At 35.2% G+C, this 14,808-nt stretch overlaps 1 protein-coding gene across 5 annotated transcripts in view; it reads left to right on the top strand.

The window, feature by feature from the left end:
- The window catches only part of SLIT2 (slit guidance ligand 2), a 257,918-nt gene extending 243,827 nt beyond the window's left edge, over positions 1 to 14,091 (top strand). For 2 of the 5 annotated variants that reach the window (XM_067298185.1, XM_067298183.1), the window contains 4 exons: positions 1,625 to 1,779; positions 6,283 to 6,571; positions 10,911 to 11,122; positions 12,232 to 14,091. In XM_067298185.1, coding sequence (XP_067154286.1) covers positions 1,625 to 1,779; positions 6,283 to 6,571; positions 10,911 to 11,122; positions 12,232 to 12,473 — 898 coding nt within the window. In that variant the 3' untranslated portion in view covers positions 12,474 to 14,091. Of the gene's footprint in view, positions 1 to 1,624; positions 1,780 to 6,282; positions 6,572 to 10,910; positions 11,123 to 11,490; positions 11,580 to 12,231 lie in introns of all 5 variants that reach the window. The other 3 variants (XM_067298186.1, XM_067298184.1, XM_067298187.1) reach the window with 3 other exon arrangements.
- The last annotated feature ends 717 nt before the right edge of the window (positions 14,092 to 14,808 follow it).

Below are 14,808 nucleotides of genomic sequence, written 5' to 3'. Positions count from 1 at the left end.
GTTTTTGCTTCCAAAGTCATTAAGAGACAGAATCCACATCTGCTTTTAGAGCAAAATTTTTTGCAGTTCTTTCAAAGCCAAATTTCTCTAGTTCTCCAAAAACTTATTACCTTAAAATATCACCTGAATTTCCAAGGAGGTTTTGATGGCACTCTTCTCAAACAGATATTGCAAGAGTGAGCAAAAAGAGAATAGGCGTCATTTCTTGTTCGTGATCTGTTTGCTACAACTGGTTGCTACAATTGTTGCTACAAATTACTTTCAGAAGTAAAAGGGAATATTAAAAGAATTCTTCTTGAATCTTTTTCTGCTGTATTTACACCTTTAGTGTTTTAAAACTGCATCTACTGTATGCTTACCTGCTGAAAATTGTAGCAGTTGGCACTGCTCTGGATTCTATAAGAGACATTTTACTTAAAATAAATGACTTTTAGAAATGATTGCACTCAGACGGCAATATAAAATCAAAGCTTAAATTTATGTAGTAGGGAAACAGTGCTAAACTTTGTTAGGTAATAATACCAAGGGAACTGTGGTTTTAGTAGATTACTAAAAGCATTTCGCAGGAAAAAGATTGTTCCTTTAAAATACAATATAAAGTTGTTTAGTAAGAGCATACTCTTTTGCAATAAGCATCCTAAAATTGTTTCTGTTTTTGGATGCAGTATGTATTTTATAACAATTTGTTTACAATTTCATGAAATGTTTTAATGTGTGGAAATAGTGTATTTTAACTGTATAATTTTGCATTTATTAAAAATAAGATTTGAGTTTACAGAAGGGTAAAGTATTCAACACAAGTATAAAATTGAATAAAACATTCACTTTTATCAATGACTATTATTCAAAATAACACTATTTTTTCTATCTTGGATAGTGCTAAAAAAAGTTTATATTAGATTATCCTGTCTAGAGTTGAATTATTTTTTCCTTATTTTTACTACAATACTACAATAGTCTCTGTACTAGCCAAAAGCTGAATACACAAATAACCATGCATAGTAAACACAAGCAATTACTTTAGTGCTAGCATAAGTGGAGCTGTCTGAACCAATGATGTGACTTTGTCTGGCAGGTCTACAACTAGATGCAGTCTCAGATTTCATGAAATAATAGGTTTATACGTCACTGGAGTCAGCTCAGGATTTGCAAGATATGTAAACTGAATACTGTGCAACATCTAGGATACACACGCGTGCACACACAGAGTCAAATAAGATTTTAAATAAATAAGATTTTAAAATGTTGCTGTTGCATAGGAACTCCAAACTCTTTTTTGCATTTGGCATTCTGCCTAGTAAATGTATCTCCACTGATGTTTAGAATACCAGCGAAGCTACATTTATGTAGTTCATGATTTGGTGGCGACAGGAATAACTTTGAATGAGAAAGAGCTATGAATAATTAAAATACATATTGTTAATAGAGTGTTATTGAAGGGATATTACACTGCATTAGCTCTTCAGCATGCATGAATGCCTTTACTTAAAACGTAGTTTTCAGGAAACTGCACTCCTGGAGAAGTTCTGTTTTGAAACTGTATACTATTTAAAGGAAAGAAGATAAAAAGCATTCTAAACAGAGCATCAACTGTTTAAAATTAATATTAATGTTTATTTTGCAGCGTGGAGACTATTAACGATGGCAATTTCCACATTGTGGAGTTGCTAGCCATGGATCAGATTCTGTCCTTGTCTATTGATGGAGGGAGCCCCAAGATAATTACCAACTTGTCCAAGCAATCCACTCTGAATTTTGACTCTCCACTATATGTAGGAGGTAAGAGCATCTTACTGTTTCTTACTAACAGCATCATAGCTAACTTAGTCTGGTAATACATGGTGATTAACACGTGGTAAGAGACCCATTCATTGAGATAACACCTCAAGATAAAATTTCAGCAGATAGTCTCAGTAGTTTCAATTTTAATGACTAGTAGTGGATAAATAAGAATAAATAACACAGTTATACTTGGGATTTTGTTAAAAAATGAAGCATGTCCTCATAAAGTGTAGCTGTTGCTTTTTTATCAGTAGGGATATGTGAATCCCACTGTAAAATTTTGTAACTTTCTACTGTTATATAGCTTTTTATTATGCTGAAGAAGTGCATTTAGGAGGAGTTCTCCAATGTTTAGCTACCTGAAGATTTAGTAATGCCTGTGCAGTGAGTGTAGAATGCTAGCACTGTGTTTTGGTAATGTTTTACATTTCTATTTCACTGTACAGATATCTGCAGGAAATTATAGCAAGGTATAAAGCCATGAAGTATAATTTCTCTCTGGAGGTCTTATTGTTTAAGGATGGTAGAAGTTGTGACATTTGGTAAGAGGCAGACTGGAGAGCTACATTACTTGCCTCACAGTATGTGGCAGGGGATGGGGTTTTGGGGGGGGGGTTGAGAGGGTGCTTGCTTTTTGAGAAGAAGAAATTTTTTGTTTCAGTAAAGCTGGTAGCAGATAATTTTGTGGAGGTAAATTATAAGAAACAGTTTTGATCATTTGGCCCGATTTGTTCTGTAGAGTGAGGGGTGCAAGCCCATTCTTTTAATTAGCATTCTCTATTGAACTTTTGGTGGCCCTGCATAACCTGCTATGAATAGATAAAAGAGAAAATTCAGCCACCGCTTTGTGCATTCTTACTGTCCTTTATAGCAGCCCTCAGATCTTAGTGATGAGTGCTTCAACACGGCTTTTAAATAGTGCTGATCTTCTGCCAGTCTTAAACTTCCACTCCGTTCAACTTTACACCTTCCTGTCTAAGGTTAACAGTCTCTCTTAAGACTTGTAAGAAGTCTCCTTTTAATCTGTTCTTTCTATAAAAAGAATATATACTTTTTTGTCTTTTTCATTTTAATTTTGTCTTGATTCTTAAGAACTCTTTTGTGTCTGAGAATAAGCTTTTAGACTTGAGCATCTTTTCTCCTTGCAAAAAGGTACACTACCAATAGCACATTCATGAGATGCCTGTTCTATCTAGCAAAGGTGCTATTTGTCCTCATTTTTCTGAGTATACAGAAAAGCTCAGGGTATTTGGTTCAATTTATCTGTAATGGAAAAGACAACAGGAAGCTGCTTTGATTCAGATTAAATAATCTTTCTGCTGTAAAATCACTGTAATGAATGCCTCAGTTGCAAGTAATGAGAGGTAAGTTGATGTTTGCCTCTGAAAATCCCCATTCTTTCCTTGAAACCCTTCAGCTTTTTGGTCAGATCTTTTCAGGTTTGGTCATTGGTTCTGTCCACCTAAGACAGAAGGAAGTACAAGATAGATTTTAGCATTAGTCATCACTCCCCATACCAGCAGAGAAAAGAATTAAAGTTATTATATATATGCGAGCTGCCTTTAAAACTGCTTTATATTATGAATCTTGAAAGGAGGATTGTTCTGGGATTGTTTTGTGGAAGCACATCTCTATTTTTTTTCATGTGTATCATTTTTGCAGTGTTGTTAAGATAGTTTGATATGTCACATTTTGGAAAAAGAGATGGTCCTAGATTCTATTAAGACACCGTATGCTTACTTACTCAAACTGTCAACATCAGTTTGCCATTAGTGACTGCTAATGCCAATTCTTGAATACTGAGATTAGTCCAGAATGATCCCTCTGTCAGTGTAGGCACCTCTTAAGGAAATGAGTGCAAACTGTGGAGTATAAACATGTATTTTGCACAGTGCTAATACTTACTTATTGAGTTGTGACTTACAGATCTTTTCCTTACTTCTACACCTTGCAGATCTGTGTCGCCATTAGAAATATAATATTAATCTGCATCATCATCTTGAGGTACCAGAAGAAATAAATTTCTGAAATGATCTTTTCCTTCTGCAGCTTGATTCTGAAGACCAGCAGTCTTTTTCATTACAGAGCATATGCTTTAGGGAAGGCCCTGGGTTCCCTCTATTTATCTTCTTCACATTCAGGCTCTAATCAGAAAATTCTTTCAGCTGCCATAGAAAATTTTGGTCCACAACAGAATGAAAACCACTATTAGAAGCATAAGATAAACCAAAACACAGTAGACATATATTCAGTTCCTCAACTTTTCCGTTAGGTTTCTATTTTTGCCTATTTATTGTCTTTAAAATATTTGAGAAAATTACCTTTCACTCTTATATCTTTATATTACCCATTTTTGAAAGTCATTCAGTTTTTTCTTGCCCAACTGTATCTAGAATTTTTAGAGAATTTGATCACACATTTCCATCAGTTAAGAACTCAAATTCTCACTAGAATTTTATGCAGTATTTCTGTCTTTGCCAAAGTCAGAGTTTGACACCTATATCATCATGTAGCTTACACTTACACTTCTCACCTTCCTGTTAAAATGGCATTTCTGGTAAGCATCACCTCAGCTGGCAGGATGAATGAAATTCAGATTTGACAGCAAGCCCTTGTATGGTTTTCTCTCTCTATCTCTTTTTTTTTTTTTTTTTTTTGACAAAGTTATTCTTGGGTCATAATTTTTTGGGTTGGTTGGGAAGGAGTAATTTAATTTTATTTTTACAAAAAGTGGTTTAATCAGTTCATACAATTTTTTGACATTTTTCCTAACTGTATAGCTCTTTTGTGAGGTCAGACTACATACATTAGATATTAGTCTTTCTATAACAAAGGCATATTATAAATCATATTGAAAGCCCTTTATGGCTTTTGGTGAGAAGTCTAAAGGGACAGTCTGTTTCTTCTCAAAAACCCTCCAAAGGGGTCTCAGACTTCACTGATATTTCACATTCTTCTCGCAGAATTTAGAGCATATTTTACTAGGAGTCAGCTGAGAATGGCACTTTGTTTCATGAAAGTCCCTATTTCTGAGACAGGTAGGGCATCCACTACTTGGCATTTGTGCCTGCTTCATTCCAGCAGCTTCTAAACTAGATACTCACTTTGTCACTGTCTGAGTCCTTTAATTTAAGTGCTTCCCAAGCTAAGTAACCATTTTTCTTAGCTGATAAGATTGGAAAAGATTACGCTCCTCAGCAGTATAGATACAGTAGTGTTCATTGAAGCTCAGCCCAAATGAGATTACAATCTGAATGAAAGGCAAGTCTACTTCATTAGGTTGCCTAGCACTTCCACAGCAACTGTTCATTGTGAGTAACTTTATAAAATCATTAGAAGTATTACTTTACATGGTTAAGGAGCAACTCTGGTTCTCATCTGGTACTAAGTACCAGATCTGAAATCATTAATTTTACCTAGGAATAGACCCGTGCTTCTAACAAGATCATTTGTTTTCAGGTGAACAGATCCTTCTTTACTGTTCAAGGCACCTTGATTCCCATCACTTATTAGTCTCAGACATTTAGGCATTTCTGTATTAATTATTTGAATTTAATATCTTAAGGACTAACTAATATAGGCCAATGCATTGAGAGTAAGTTAAAAAAAAAAAAAAAAAAAACAGGGAGTGGAGGGATAAGAAGGTTTATTGATACAAGAAAATAATATTTCAGTAATGTTCCTTCTGAATTAGCCTTAAATTGATCACAACAGGATGATAACTGCATCACACATACCCTCCCGCTCCTGTTATACCTGTAGCAATTATAGACTACAACAGATGAATTATTCTGAAAATAATCAGCATCAGGATCATTTTTACTAATTAGAGTTATCTACCCATAATTGTTTTGATATTGAATTATTATTATTATTATTGGCTATCTGTGTTCAAAACTGTGAATATCAAAATATGAGTGACTTTTTTATGAATCTGTTTTTCAGACATGCTCAACAAAAACATGTTTGAAAGTAACTGAACTTCTTACAATTGAACTTTGCAAAAATTTTAATGTGCAAAATTTCACATTTGAACTGTGGATGTCAGCTCCAGATTTGTGGGCTTCCACTGGTCCTACTAAATTCATCCAGGTCTGAGTATATTTGCAGCTTATAAAAATCAAGTTCGAAGTGCTAAATTTCAAAACAATTCCTATTGTTTCAAGTTTTCGAAATTATGTACCATCCTGTACTTAATAGCATCGAGTCAAAAACGGAGTTACATATCCAAACCCTTTCACTGTTGCGAGCTTCCCATGTGGATTCCTTTATCCATCTCAGTAGCTGGAGCTACAGACCTCTGGTTTTGGTCTTGGTTTGCATGCATGCTGGACAACCATGAAGAGCTCTAAATACTAGCTCATTGCTCATCAGGCTGAATGTCTATGAATAGTTAATTAGGAACAAATATTTTTTAATATTTAGAAAAAAATAGGGGAAAATGCTATAGAAAACTGTACCAAAGATTACACTGATTATTTGCTATTATTGATTTTCTAGGCATGCCTGTGAAAAATAACATTGCAGCTTTACGCCAGTCTCCAGGACAGAATGGCACCAGCTTCCATGGTTGCATCCGTAATCTGTATATCAACAGTGAGCTCCAGGACTTCAGAAATGTGCCTCTGCAAGTGGGGATTCTTCCAGGTTGCGAGCCTTGCCATAAGAAACTGTGTGTGCATGGGACATGCCAGGCAACCAGCCAGTCGGGCTTTTCCTGCGAGTGTGAAGGAGGATGGACTGGACCCCTCTGTGATCAGCAAACTAATGACCCTTGTCTTGGAAATAAGTATGTCCTTCCTCAAGGCAGAACAGTAGTGTAATATGCAGATAATTTTCCTGTTATGGGGTTGTTCTTTTGTTTTGGGTTTTTTTTTTCCTTAGAAGTTCAAGTTTTTTCAGTAAGAAACAAAATATACTGGGCATTTCCTTAATGAGGAAAAGCCTCCAATTTAGAGGAGCAGATAAGCACACCCACTGAAGTTCTGTCTAAAGCCTTAACATGGGATATGATTGAAGTCTGGATGCTTGCACACAATTCTACAGTGATGTGGTTACATCAATTCAAGTGCAACTATTGATGTGACCCTTCATACAAAAGTCAATTAGAAGACCTTGCAAATAGAGGAAAAATCCATTTGCTTATTTATAACTTTATAAAAATAAGATTCTTACTATTCTCTAATATGTTTTAAAAACTTGATACAGTAGATATATCCAGTATTTTTATATTTCTCAGGTTTGGGCTGGAAAAAAGATTTCTACCTTTATGGTAAACTCCTGGTTAAGTTCATGTGTGCTGATTCTTTTGCTGAAGTTAAATTTTTGTTCCTATATGATTTGACTAAAGCATTTTAGCTTGGGCATTTTATGTACATTTATTGAGATGGGGGTGTGTGTGTGCATATATATATGTGTGTGTGTATATATGTACACACATATGTATGTATATATATGTATTTATATGTATGTGTCTTACAAACCTACCATAGAGACGGATTCAATTTTTTGGCTTATGATCTCCCAGCACAAGAAGATCAGAAACTTCAGAAGTTCAAAGTTTTTGAGGATTTATTGGCCATGTGCAACAAGATGTCATTCTGTCTGCCCTTGCCACTGTCTGTCTTTACTACGCTGTGGCAAACGTTGTTTTGACAACATCAACTATACATTTAGAATAAAGCAAGCCTACTTTAATTTTTTGGCTGCTACTGCTACTTTTCCAGTGGTCTGGCCTTATAACTTTTGAGGACCAGTGGCCTGAGCTTGCTAAGAGATTCTGATGAGGTGATTTTCAACTCCCATACACAATGGTGTTTAAGTGATCTTCTGGCATATGATCTGTTGTTGAGACTGACCCTTTAAAGCTCCATTCCCCAGTTAGTATGTTTTTGTTTACATTCATTATGGAATGTTTCAGGATTATTAAGTTTTTAGCTCTTCCCAGAGCCACAGCAATGAAAATTTAAGGCATACCATTGTAGCACTTCATTATTTATGAGGTCTTTTTCTTATCCTGTCCTCTTTCACAGTATCTTAAGAGAATAAAGAAAGGCAGCCGCAGCAGGTTAAACATATATATGCAGTGTCTACCACATCCTTTTTGTACTTTGGGAGTCAAAAATAAAATGGAATTGTCATCATCAAGTTCGACAGTAATAGAACCCAAAGATTTTCTTCAAAGTATTCTAGAAAAATTAGATTCTTTGTAGGTTCTTATAACTATACGCTTCAATATCCAATCTGAGTGCTCTTTGCAATGAATTAAACAACTTGGCAAGTATCGGATACAGGCAGTTTGGATTTTCTTTCAGCACAGCATTAAGTGAGCACAATATTAGTATTTTGCTAGCTCTCAAAAATACTGTTTTGTTTTTGTTTCAGCTGTATACTGTACTATGAGTTTTTAGGGGAGAAAGGCGAACCAAAATAATATATTGGTAATGAAGGAGGTTTTTGTTGTCTTGTGGAATTTGATTCTGTGTTTTTAGATTCAAGCCTAAATCCTGTCTCTTGAATAGATGGATTTTGCCCTTGTAGTATAGTGTAACATTCCTCTTATCTGAGAAGCAGAGTTGTCACTGTAGTCTGTGTTTTAAAGATCAGATGAATATCTCATCTTTTAGAGATGCTGGATCCCTGCACACCACAAAAAAGCTTGACACTTAGATTTATTTTACCCAGCTCTAGGTGCTTGAATTAGGAATCTGTTGACCCAGAGTCTACTCTATAGTCAGTAAAGAAAAAAATACATTTCTAAAGAATATATTAGACCTCAAGTGGTCACTTTCTGGATATATATGCTTGTTTCTCTCCATGACTGTGTGGGGAGCTTATGGTAACTATACTTCTAACTTGAGCGCCTGACTAGGTACCTAAAATTAGATAAGATGAAACTGTGCCTGAGAGTTTGCACTTGGCTTGATGTGCCTTTCAGTACAGTCTGAAGATGAAATTTAGTGCTTCAAAGAACAGGTGGAAGCAAAAGTATGAGAGTTGGCATTAGATTTAATCATCTTCTAAGTCAAGCGGAACTTTACCAAAGATCCTGACACAGATTGCTTTGACATCTAAAACAGCCTGTATAGAATATGTCATGATGTCAGTGTCGCCTGAGTAAATTCATAGATCAGATGTCCTAAACGTGGTTGTTTTGCAAGTGGTGAATAGCTCAAATGCAAAACACAGGGAAAACTAAATGAGAACTAGCTGCTTTTTGATATGGTCCTTGGATTTTGAGTTGCTTAGTCTCGTGGTCTTGGAATATCACAGACCTCAACCACAGGAAGAGTCTGGAATTTTATAGGGAACATTGCTGCTTCAGAAGTACGGACTCGTACATAATAGGCAAGTTGGATGTTGTCAGAGCTATTAGTTAGGTATAATTTTGCAGTTTTGAATCCCAAACTGGATATGTGAACGGAGGCTAAGTGTTGTGCCTTCCATTTGAATATCCTGTGGATGTGATGTGAATGTCTTCCCATGCTCTTTTTCCTTTGTCCCACTAGTTAGGCCTTGCTAAAGTGCTCACAGAGAATCAAGGATAAAGCTAGAGAGAGAACTGTAATGCAGATTTCATTTATGAGGGGAACTTGGTGACATTTATAAACTGAAACTGTTTTAGATAGATAATGCAGGTTGTCAGATTAAAAATGTGTTGTCTATTCATTTCAATTTTATCAAATTTCTTATTGGACTGCAGGAGTAGAGTGAAAGCAAAATGTTTCCAGAAATACACAATATTTCATCCAAAACTTTTCAGTTTTTCTTAACACAGCTCTTGCTTTACTATGAAATGCCATTTTATGTGAGTTTTTGCAATCTTCAAAATTGAAACAAAGGATTTGATTTTAGATTGAATAGGATTTTTTTTCAATCTGAAGCTTTTTATTTTATTTTATTTATTTATTTATTTATTTACATGGCAGCTACAACCTACTAATTAGGTTTTGGGCTCGGAAATCTTACAGTACAGAGAAGAGAAACGTTAGGGGGGCTGTGAGTGTGAGTGTGAAATTGCATTCCTCCCTACGGTGGAATCATCACTTGTGGTCTCCCTAGGAAACTGTATATAGATAGAAGGCTTGTGTATCAACAGAACAGTAGAAGGAAATGACATTATTTCTAGGAAGAAAATTATTGACCCTCTGTCACCAACAAAGGGAAGTGATTTTATTACAAGTAATTTGTGATGCTTTCAGAAGATGAATTCCCCTAATCTTCAGCTTACATCTAGGACAAGATAATTAAACATCCTCCTTTCGGGAAAGACCACATCTCTCTCAGAGAACTAAGCCTGGCTGTGTGTTCCCATACCGCACATGAGAACTTAGTAGGTGCAGCTTAACTCACGGCCTTTTTGGTCTAACAACAAGAATTGAGCATGCCACAAACATCTACTAGAGCCCAACAGAGAGAACAGCTAGTTTAGTCATATTAGTTGCGTGAGGCTTGACAATGTGCAGCCTCATCTTGTGCGAGTCTTTCCAGTAAGTGAGTACTGCTGGCTCTCAGTGAAGTAAAGACCAGGCTCATCTGTTGGGTGACCATGCTAGTGGCAGTGACTGTGGCTGGCCAGTGGTTTTGAAGCCCCAGGATGTGTTCAGCTTGGAAACTGCCACTGCTCGGATCAGAAAACTTTCAGCTAGGAAGAGTCTGACCTGTCTTAGTGCTGGGAGCCCCATACTTCATGAGCGCCAATATTTTTTTAAATGATGCAAGGGCCAGAATTTCGGGTGAGTATCCTTTTTTCTATACTTGATCCTAATGGTTTACTCATTTGGACTTGATCTTGCTGTATTCCTCTCGCACCCAAAAGCATGCAGAAAATTCTGGTAGAGAGGAATTGTTGGTTTTAATAACTGTGGCCTGTAAAAGTCTTCCATAACACATCTACAGTGGCTGTTTTCTGGTGAAACAGAGCTCTGTACTACAGCTTCTTTTGTGTAAACATCTGTACCAATTATAAAAAGCTTATAAACCACTTCACTGCATTTCACTGAAAAAGTCCATTAGTAACAAAAGAAATTTCTTCTGAATACAGTCCAAAATACTTGTAGTTAATGTTGCTTAGCCTGAACTTTGATGAATAATTTATTTTTATTCTCTTGGGCTTGTTTCCCCTGTAGATGTGTGCATGGTACCTGCTTGCCGATCAATGCGTTTTCATACAGTTGTAAATGCCTGCAGGGACATGGGGGAGTCCTCTGTGATGAAGAGGAAATGCTGTTTAACCCCTGCCAATCCATCAGGTGTAAACATGGCAAATGCAGGCTTTCAGGACTTGGGAAACCATATTGCGAGTGCAGCAGCGGATACACAGGGGACAGCTGTGATAAAGGTAAAAAATATTAAGTATTTTTTTTTAAGTCATGTTATTGTTTTGTTCTTAGAAAATAGTTTTTTTATTAAAACATGAACAGCCAAAAACATTACCAACTTTTTTTCCCCACAATACACACATCTGTTGCTTCTTTTTTTTTTTTTTTTGACCATAAGAGTTTATCTCGGTGAGAGAAAAATCAGTCTTTTTCCATGAATTTAAATATTTTATATTTTGAAGACTTTTTCATCAAATGTTTTGCTGTGAAAACATTTCTCTCTTTTTTCCCTTTATTCAGAAGCACATTTTTACTATATTTAACTATTACCTTTTACCTGCTGTATCTTTCTGTATTTATTGTTTCTCTGCCTTCTGCATCTGAGAAGCCAAATCCAATGATTCTGCTCCTAGTTTTATCACAAACTCTACTTTTGACCTCTCAGCTTCAACTGATTTATCACAGCGAATTATGCAGGTGAGATGGATGAAAACAGGATGACTTTTCCCTCAACTTTTTCCTTTGTCTATCAAAGCTCTCCCTCTCCCTCCGTTTCCCTTACCCCAGATGGCATTTATTTTGTATTGTACATAGATGTGAATAGAATAGAAGAGTATGGTTGTAGAACTTTTAACAGATGTCTCATTTTTAGCTGGTTTTATACCTCAGTAATTTATGAAGTTACTGGAATGTAACTTGTATTAAATAACAGATTGAATAATATTAAACTCCAGGTCTAATAAATTAAATTGCATGCTCTCTGAAACATTTCCCTATGGTAAATAGAACCAGCTGCAAGCAATGTAAGAACAGAAGATGTGTATTTTTATAAAAGAGGAAAAGATTTAAGCTTCCAATTTTCTTGTCATTGTAATAGCTTTGTATTTATGGTTTACATATACATAGTATAAACTTTACTGAAAATAGGAGGCATAAGAAATAAAACTCAGCATTTATCAAATGGTGCTTGATAGAACCCTGAGTTTCCAATATACGGCCTGGGTCAAACTTTAAAATATCAATCCTAGCTGCAATTAGAAACACAGCATCTTCTTTAGCAATGATGTCAACCATTCTTTGACCTGCATCTCAAAAGCGTACCTCTTGTTTTAAATGTTGTTTGCTACAGAAATCTCTTGTCGAGGGGAACGAGTCCGAGATTACTACCAAAAGCAGCAAGGGTATGCTGCGTGCCAGACGACCAAGAAGGTATCGAGACTAGAATGTAAAGGAGGATGTTCAAATGGGCAGTGCTGTGGACCACTCAGGAGCAAGAGACGGAAATATTCTTTTGAATGCACTGATGGGTCCTCGTTTGTGGACGAGGTTGAAAAAGTGGTAAAGTGTGGCTGTACAAATTGCCCCTCCTAAATGTGTCCCTGTCACACTTGTCTTTTGAAAATGTTGTATACTTATTGACCGTGTCGGACTAATTAATGCTTCATAGTGGAAATATTTGAAATATATTGTAAAATACAGAACAGACTTATTTTTATTATGAGAATAAAGACTTTTTCTTCATTTGCAAAAAGATTCAAGTGCTTGAACTGAGACTTCTCATAACCAAGAGGAGCTTTGAAGAAAAAAAAGACCTGGTAACATTGCAACAGTGATGGGAAACTTAACTGCTTTTAACATGGATTCTTCTTTATAACGTGCTGAAGATACACTGACACTATATACATGTGACTTTCAACTGACAGCTCAGAGATGAAATGTTGACCACAACATGAGGCTTGTTTTTTCACTTTCGTATCAGTATATTTTATTGTCTTGACAGACCATACCAATCACTTACCTATGGATGAGGAAGCATTATGAGTGAAAAGAATGAGATTATACAGAAATAACAGTTGTATTAGATACGTTTTATGTTTTGGAATTATTAAGGATCTTGAGAAGATGGGGTCCCGTTTATTGGATGGGAAATGGGAGATACAAGAATATACTATAATCCTGAAATCTCCTAATGATGTATACTTTTATGTCAGCATGTTAGCAAAAGAAGCATACAGAAAGTGTTTATCTGCCCTTTTCCAGTATTAATTTTTTGTAATATAAATGTTATGGGGATGATAAAAATAGATTATTGATGGATAAATTAGTAATAATATGGATTTCTGTTTCTATGAGTTCTAAACAACTCTATACAGTATTCGGTTTCATTGAGAAATATTTATTGTATCAAAGTACTTTGTACTTAACCCTTTTAGGCCACCCCTTTTACTGTTTTTCAATGCTTTAATATATATTAATTTATATTTGTCCTGGTATTTTTGTTTTTTTTTGTTTTTTTTTTAAAGACTTAAAAATCAGGATTTTTTGCAATAGAACTAACGTAGCATGTCGTCTTGGGGTAAATGTTTTTGGTCTATTTTTTTTCTCCCCTTCCCCTTCCCTGTTTCTTTTCCTTAGAATCTGACCACTTGGTGTTACTGAATCTGAAAGTGATGACAATCTGCAGTTTTCACATACAGCAGATATTCAGGACACCTTCCAAGAACCTGTAATGTATGACAAAATGTCTTTACACTAGATGGCAATTGTATAGAAGTTAATTTTCCCTATATGCAGTACTTACAGAAAATAAGATGGTGTGTAGAAAATGACATTAGAAAGTAGATCTTTATAAATTAATATTCCCATGGAGCTTTTTACCTTTTTTACAAAAAAAGAAAAAAAGGCTGTGCTATCAAGAACTGTGACTTTCCCCAAATAATAAAACTACTTTACTGCCCTAATGTTCCCCACGTTAACATGTTGCTGCTAAATTATAATGTAGAATTGGTAATCATTAATAGTGGGTTGTGTTCTTCTTTCAGTAAAACCCAGGGTACCCTGTAAAAAATGCAGATGTTTTTCAATTTTATTTTATTATTTTTTTTACAAAAAAGTTAGATGTACATGTGTAATGCAGTGTGCTTTGTCTTATTTGGACTGATATCAGTAATAATACTGATGTTTGTAAATTAAACAGATATTTACTTCATTAACAGCTTTTATTTGTATTTTTCTGAGAATTTTAAATTGTCTAACAGCCTTTAATTAAACGTCTGTAGTTGCAAAGAATATTTGGCAAAAAAATAGAATAAAACTCAGCCCTAGTTCTAGTGTACTCATTGTTGAAAATTTGAAGGAGGAATTAACATGGGATTATTACATCTATAGGCAGTGACATCTGAGAATGTGGATAGTGAGGAACACAGCTGAACTCATATCAAAAGGCTTACAAATAAAGTACACTGCATGAAAAGGCAAATTGAGTCTTTCCCAATATTTTAGTTATGCAAATGGCAATTTGACAGTTGTTTTAACAAGTAATTTGATTCTTCAGAGGGATTCATTTTCACTAAGTTTTCTCTTGAACTAAATTTTTTAAACCCAAGCAATTGGATGGGATAATGCTTAACCAGAGTTCACTTTTGTAATGATGATGTTGCATATACTTCTGTATCTATTTTACTTAGTCTTAGAAATTGTCTAAATATCTAATGAAACAGCCTTTGGCATGAAGCCTTCTTTGCAGTTTCTATGACTTCTAACTAATTTTCTGTAAATAGAAGTAGCTTTGTGGAAAAAGTAGCCATTTTTGCAAAATATTACTTTTTATAATATTCTTGGAGAATACGGTAAAATAGTACCAAATATGTGGAGCTGAGCTGCTTTCTGTCTTCATACTGCCGGAGAAGGAGTCACTTTGTTTTGA

This window comes from Apteryx mantelli, chromosome 5 (genome assembly GCF_036417845.1).
Source record: "Apteryx mantelli isolate bAptMan1 chromosome 5, bAptMan1.hap1, whole genome shotgun sequence".
Taxonomy (NCBI): Eukaryota; Metazoa; Chordata; class Aves; order Apterygiformes; family Apterygidae; genus Apteryx; species Apteryx mantelli.
This window is presented reverse-complemented; position numbering and strand designations above follow the sequence as displayed.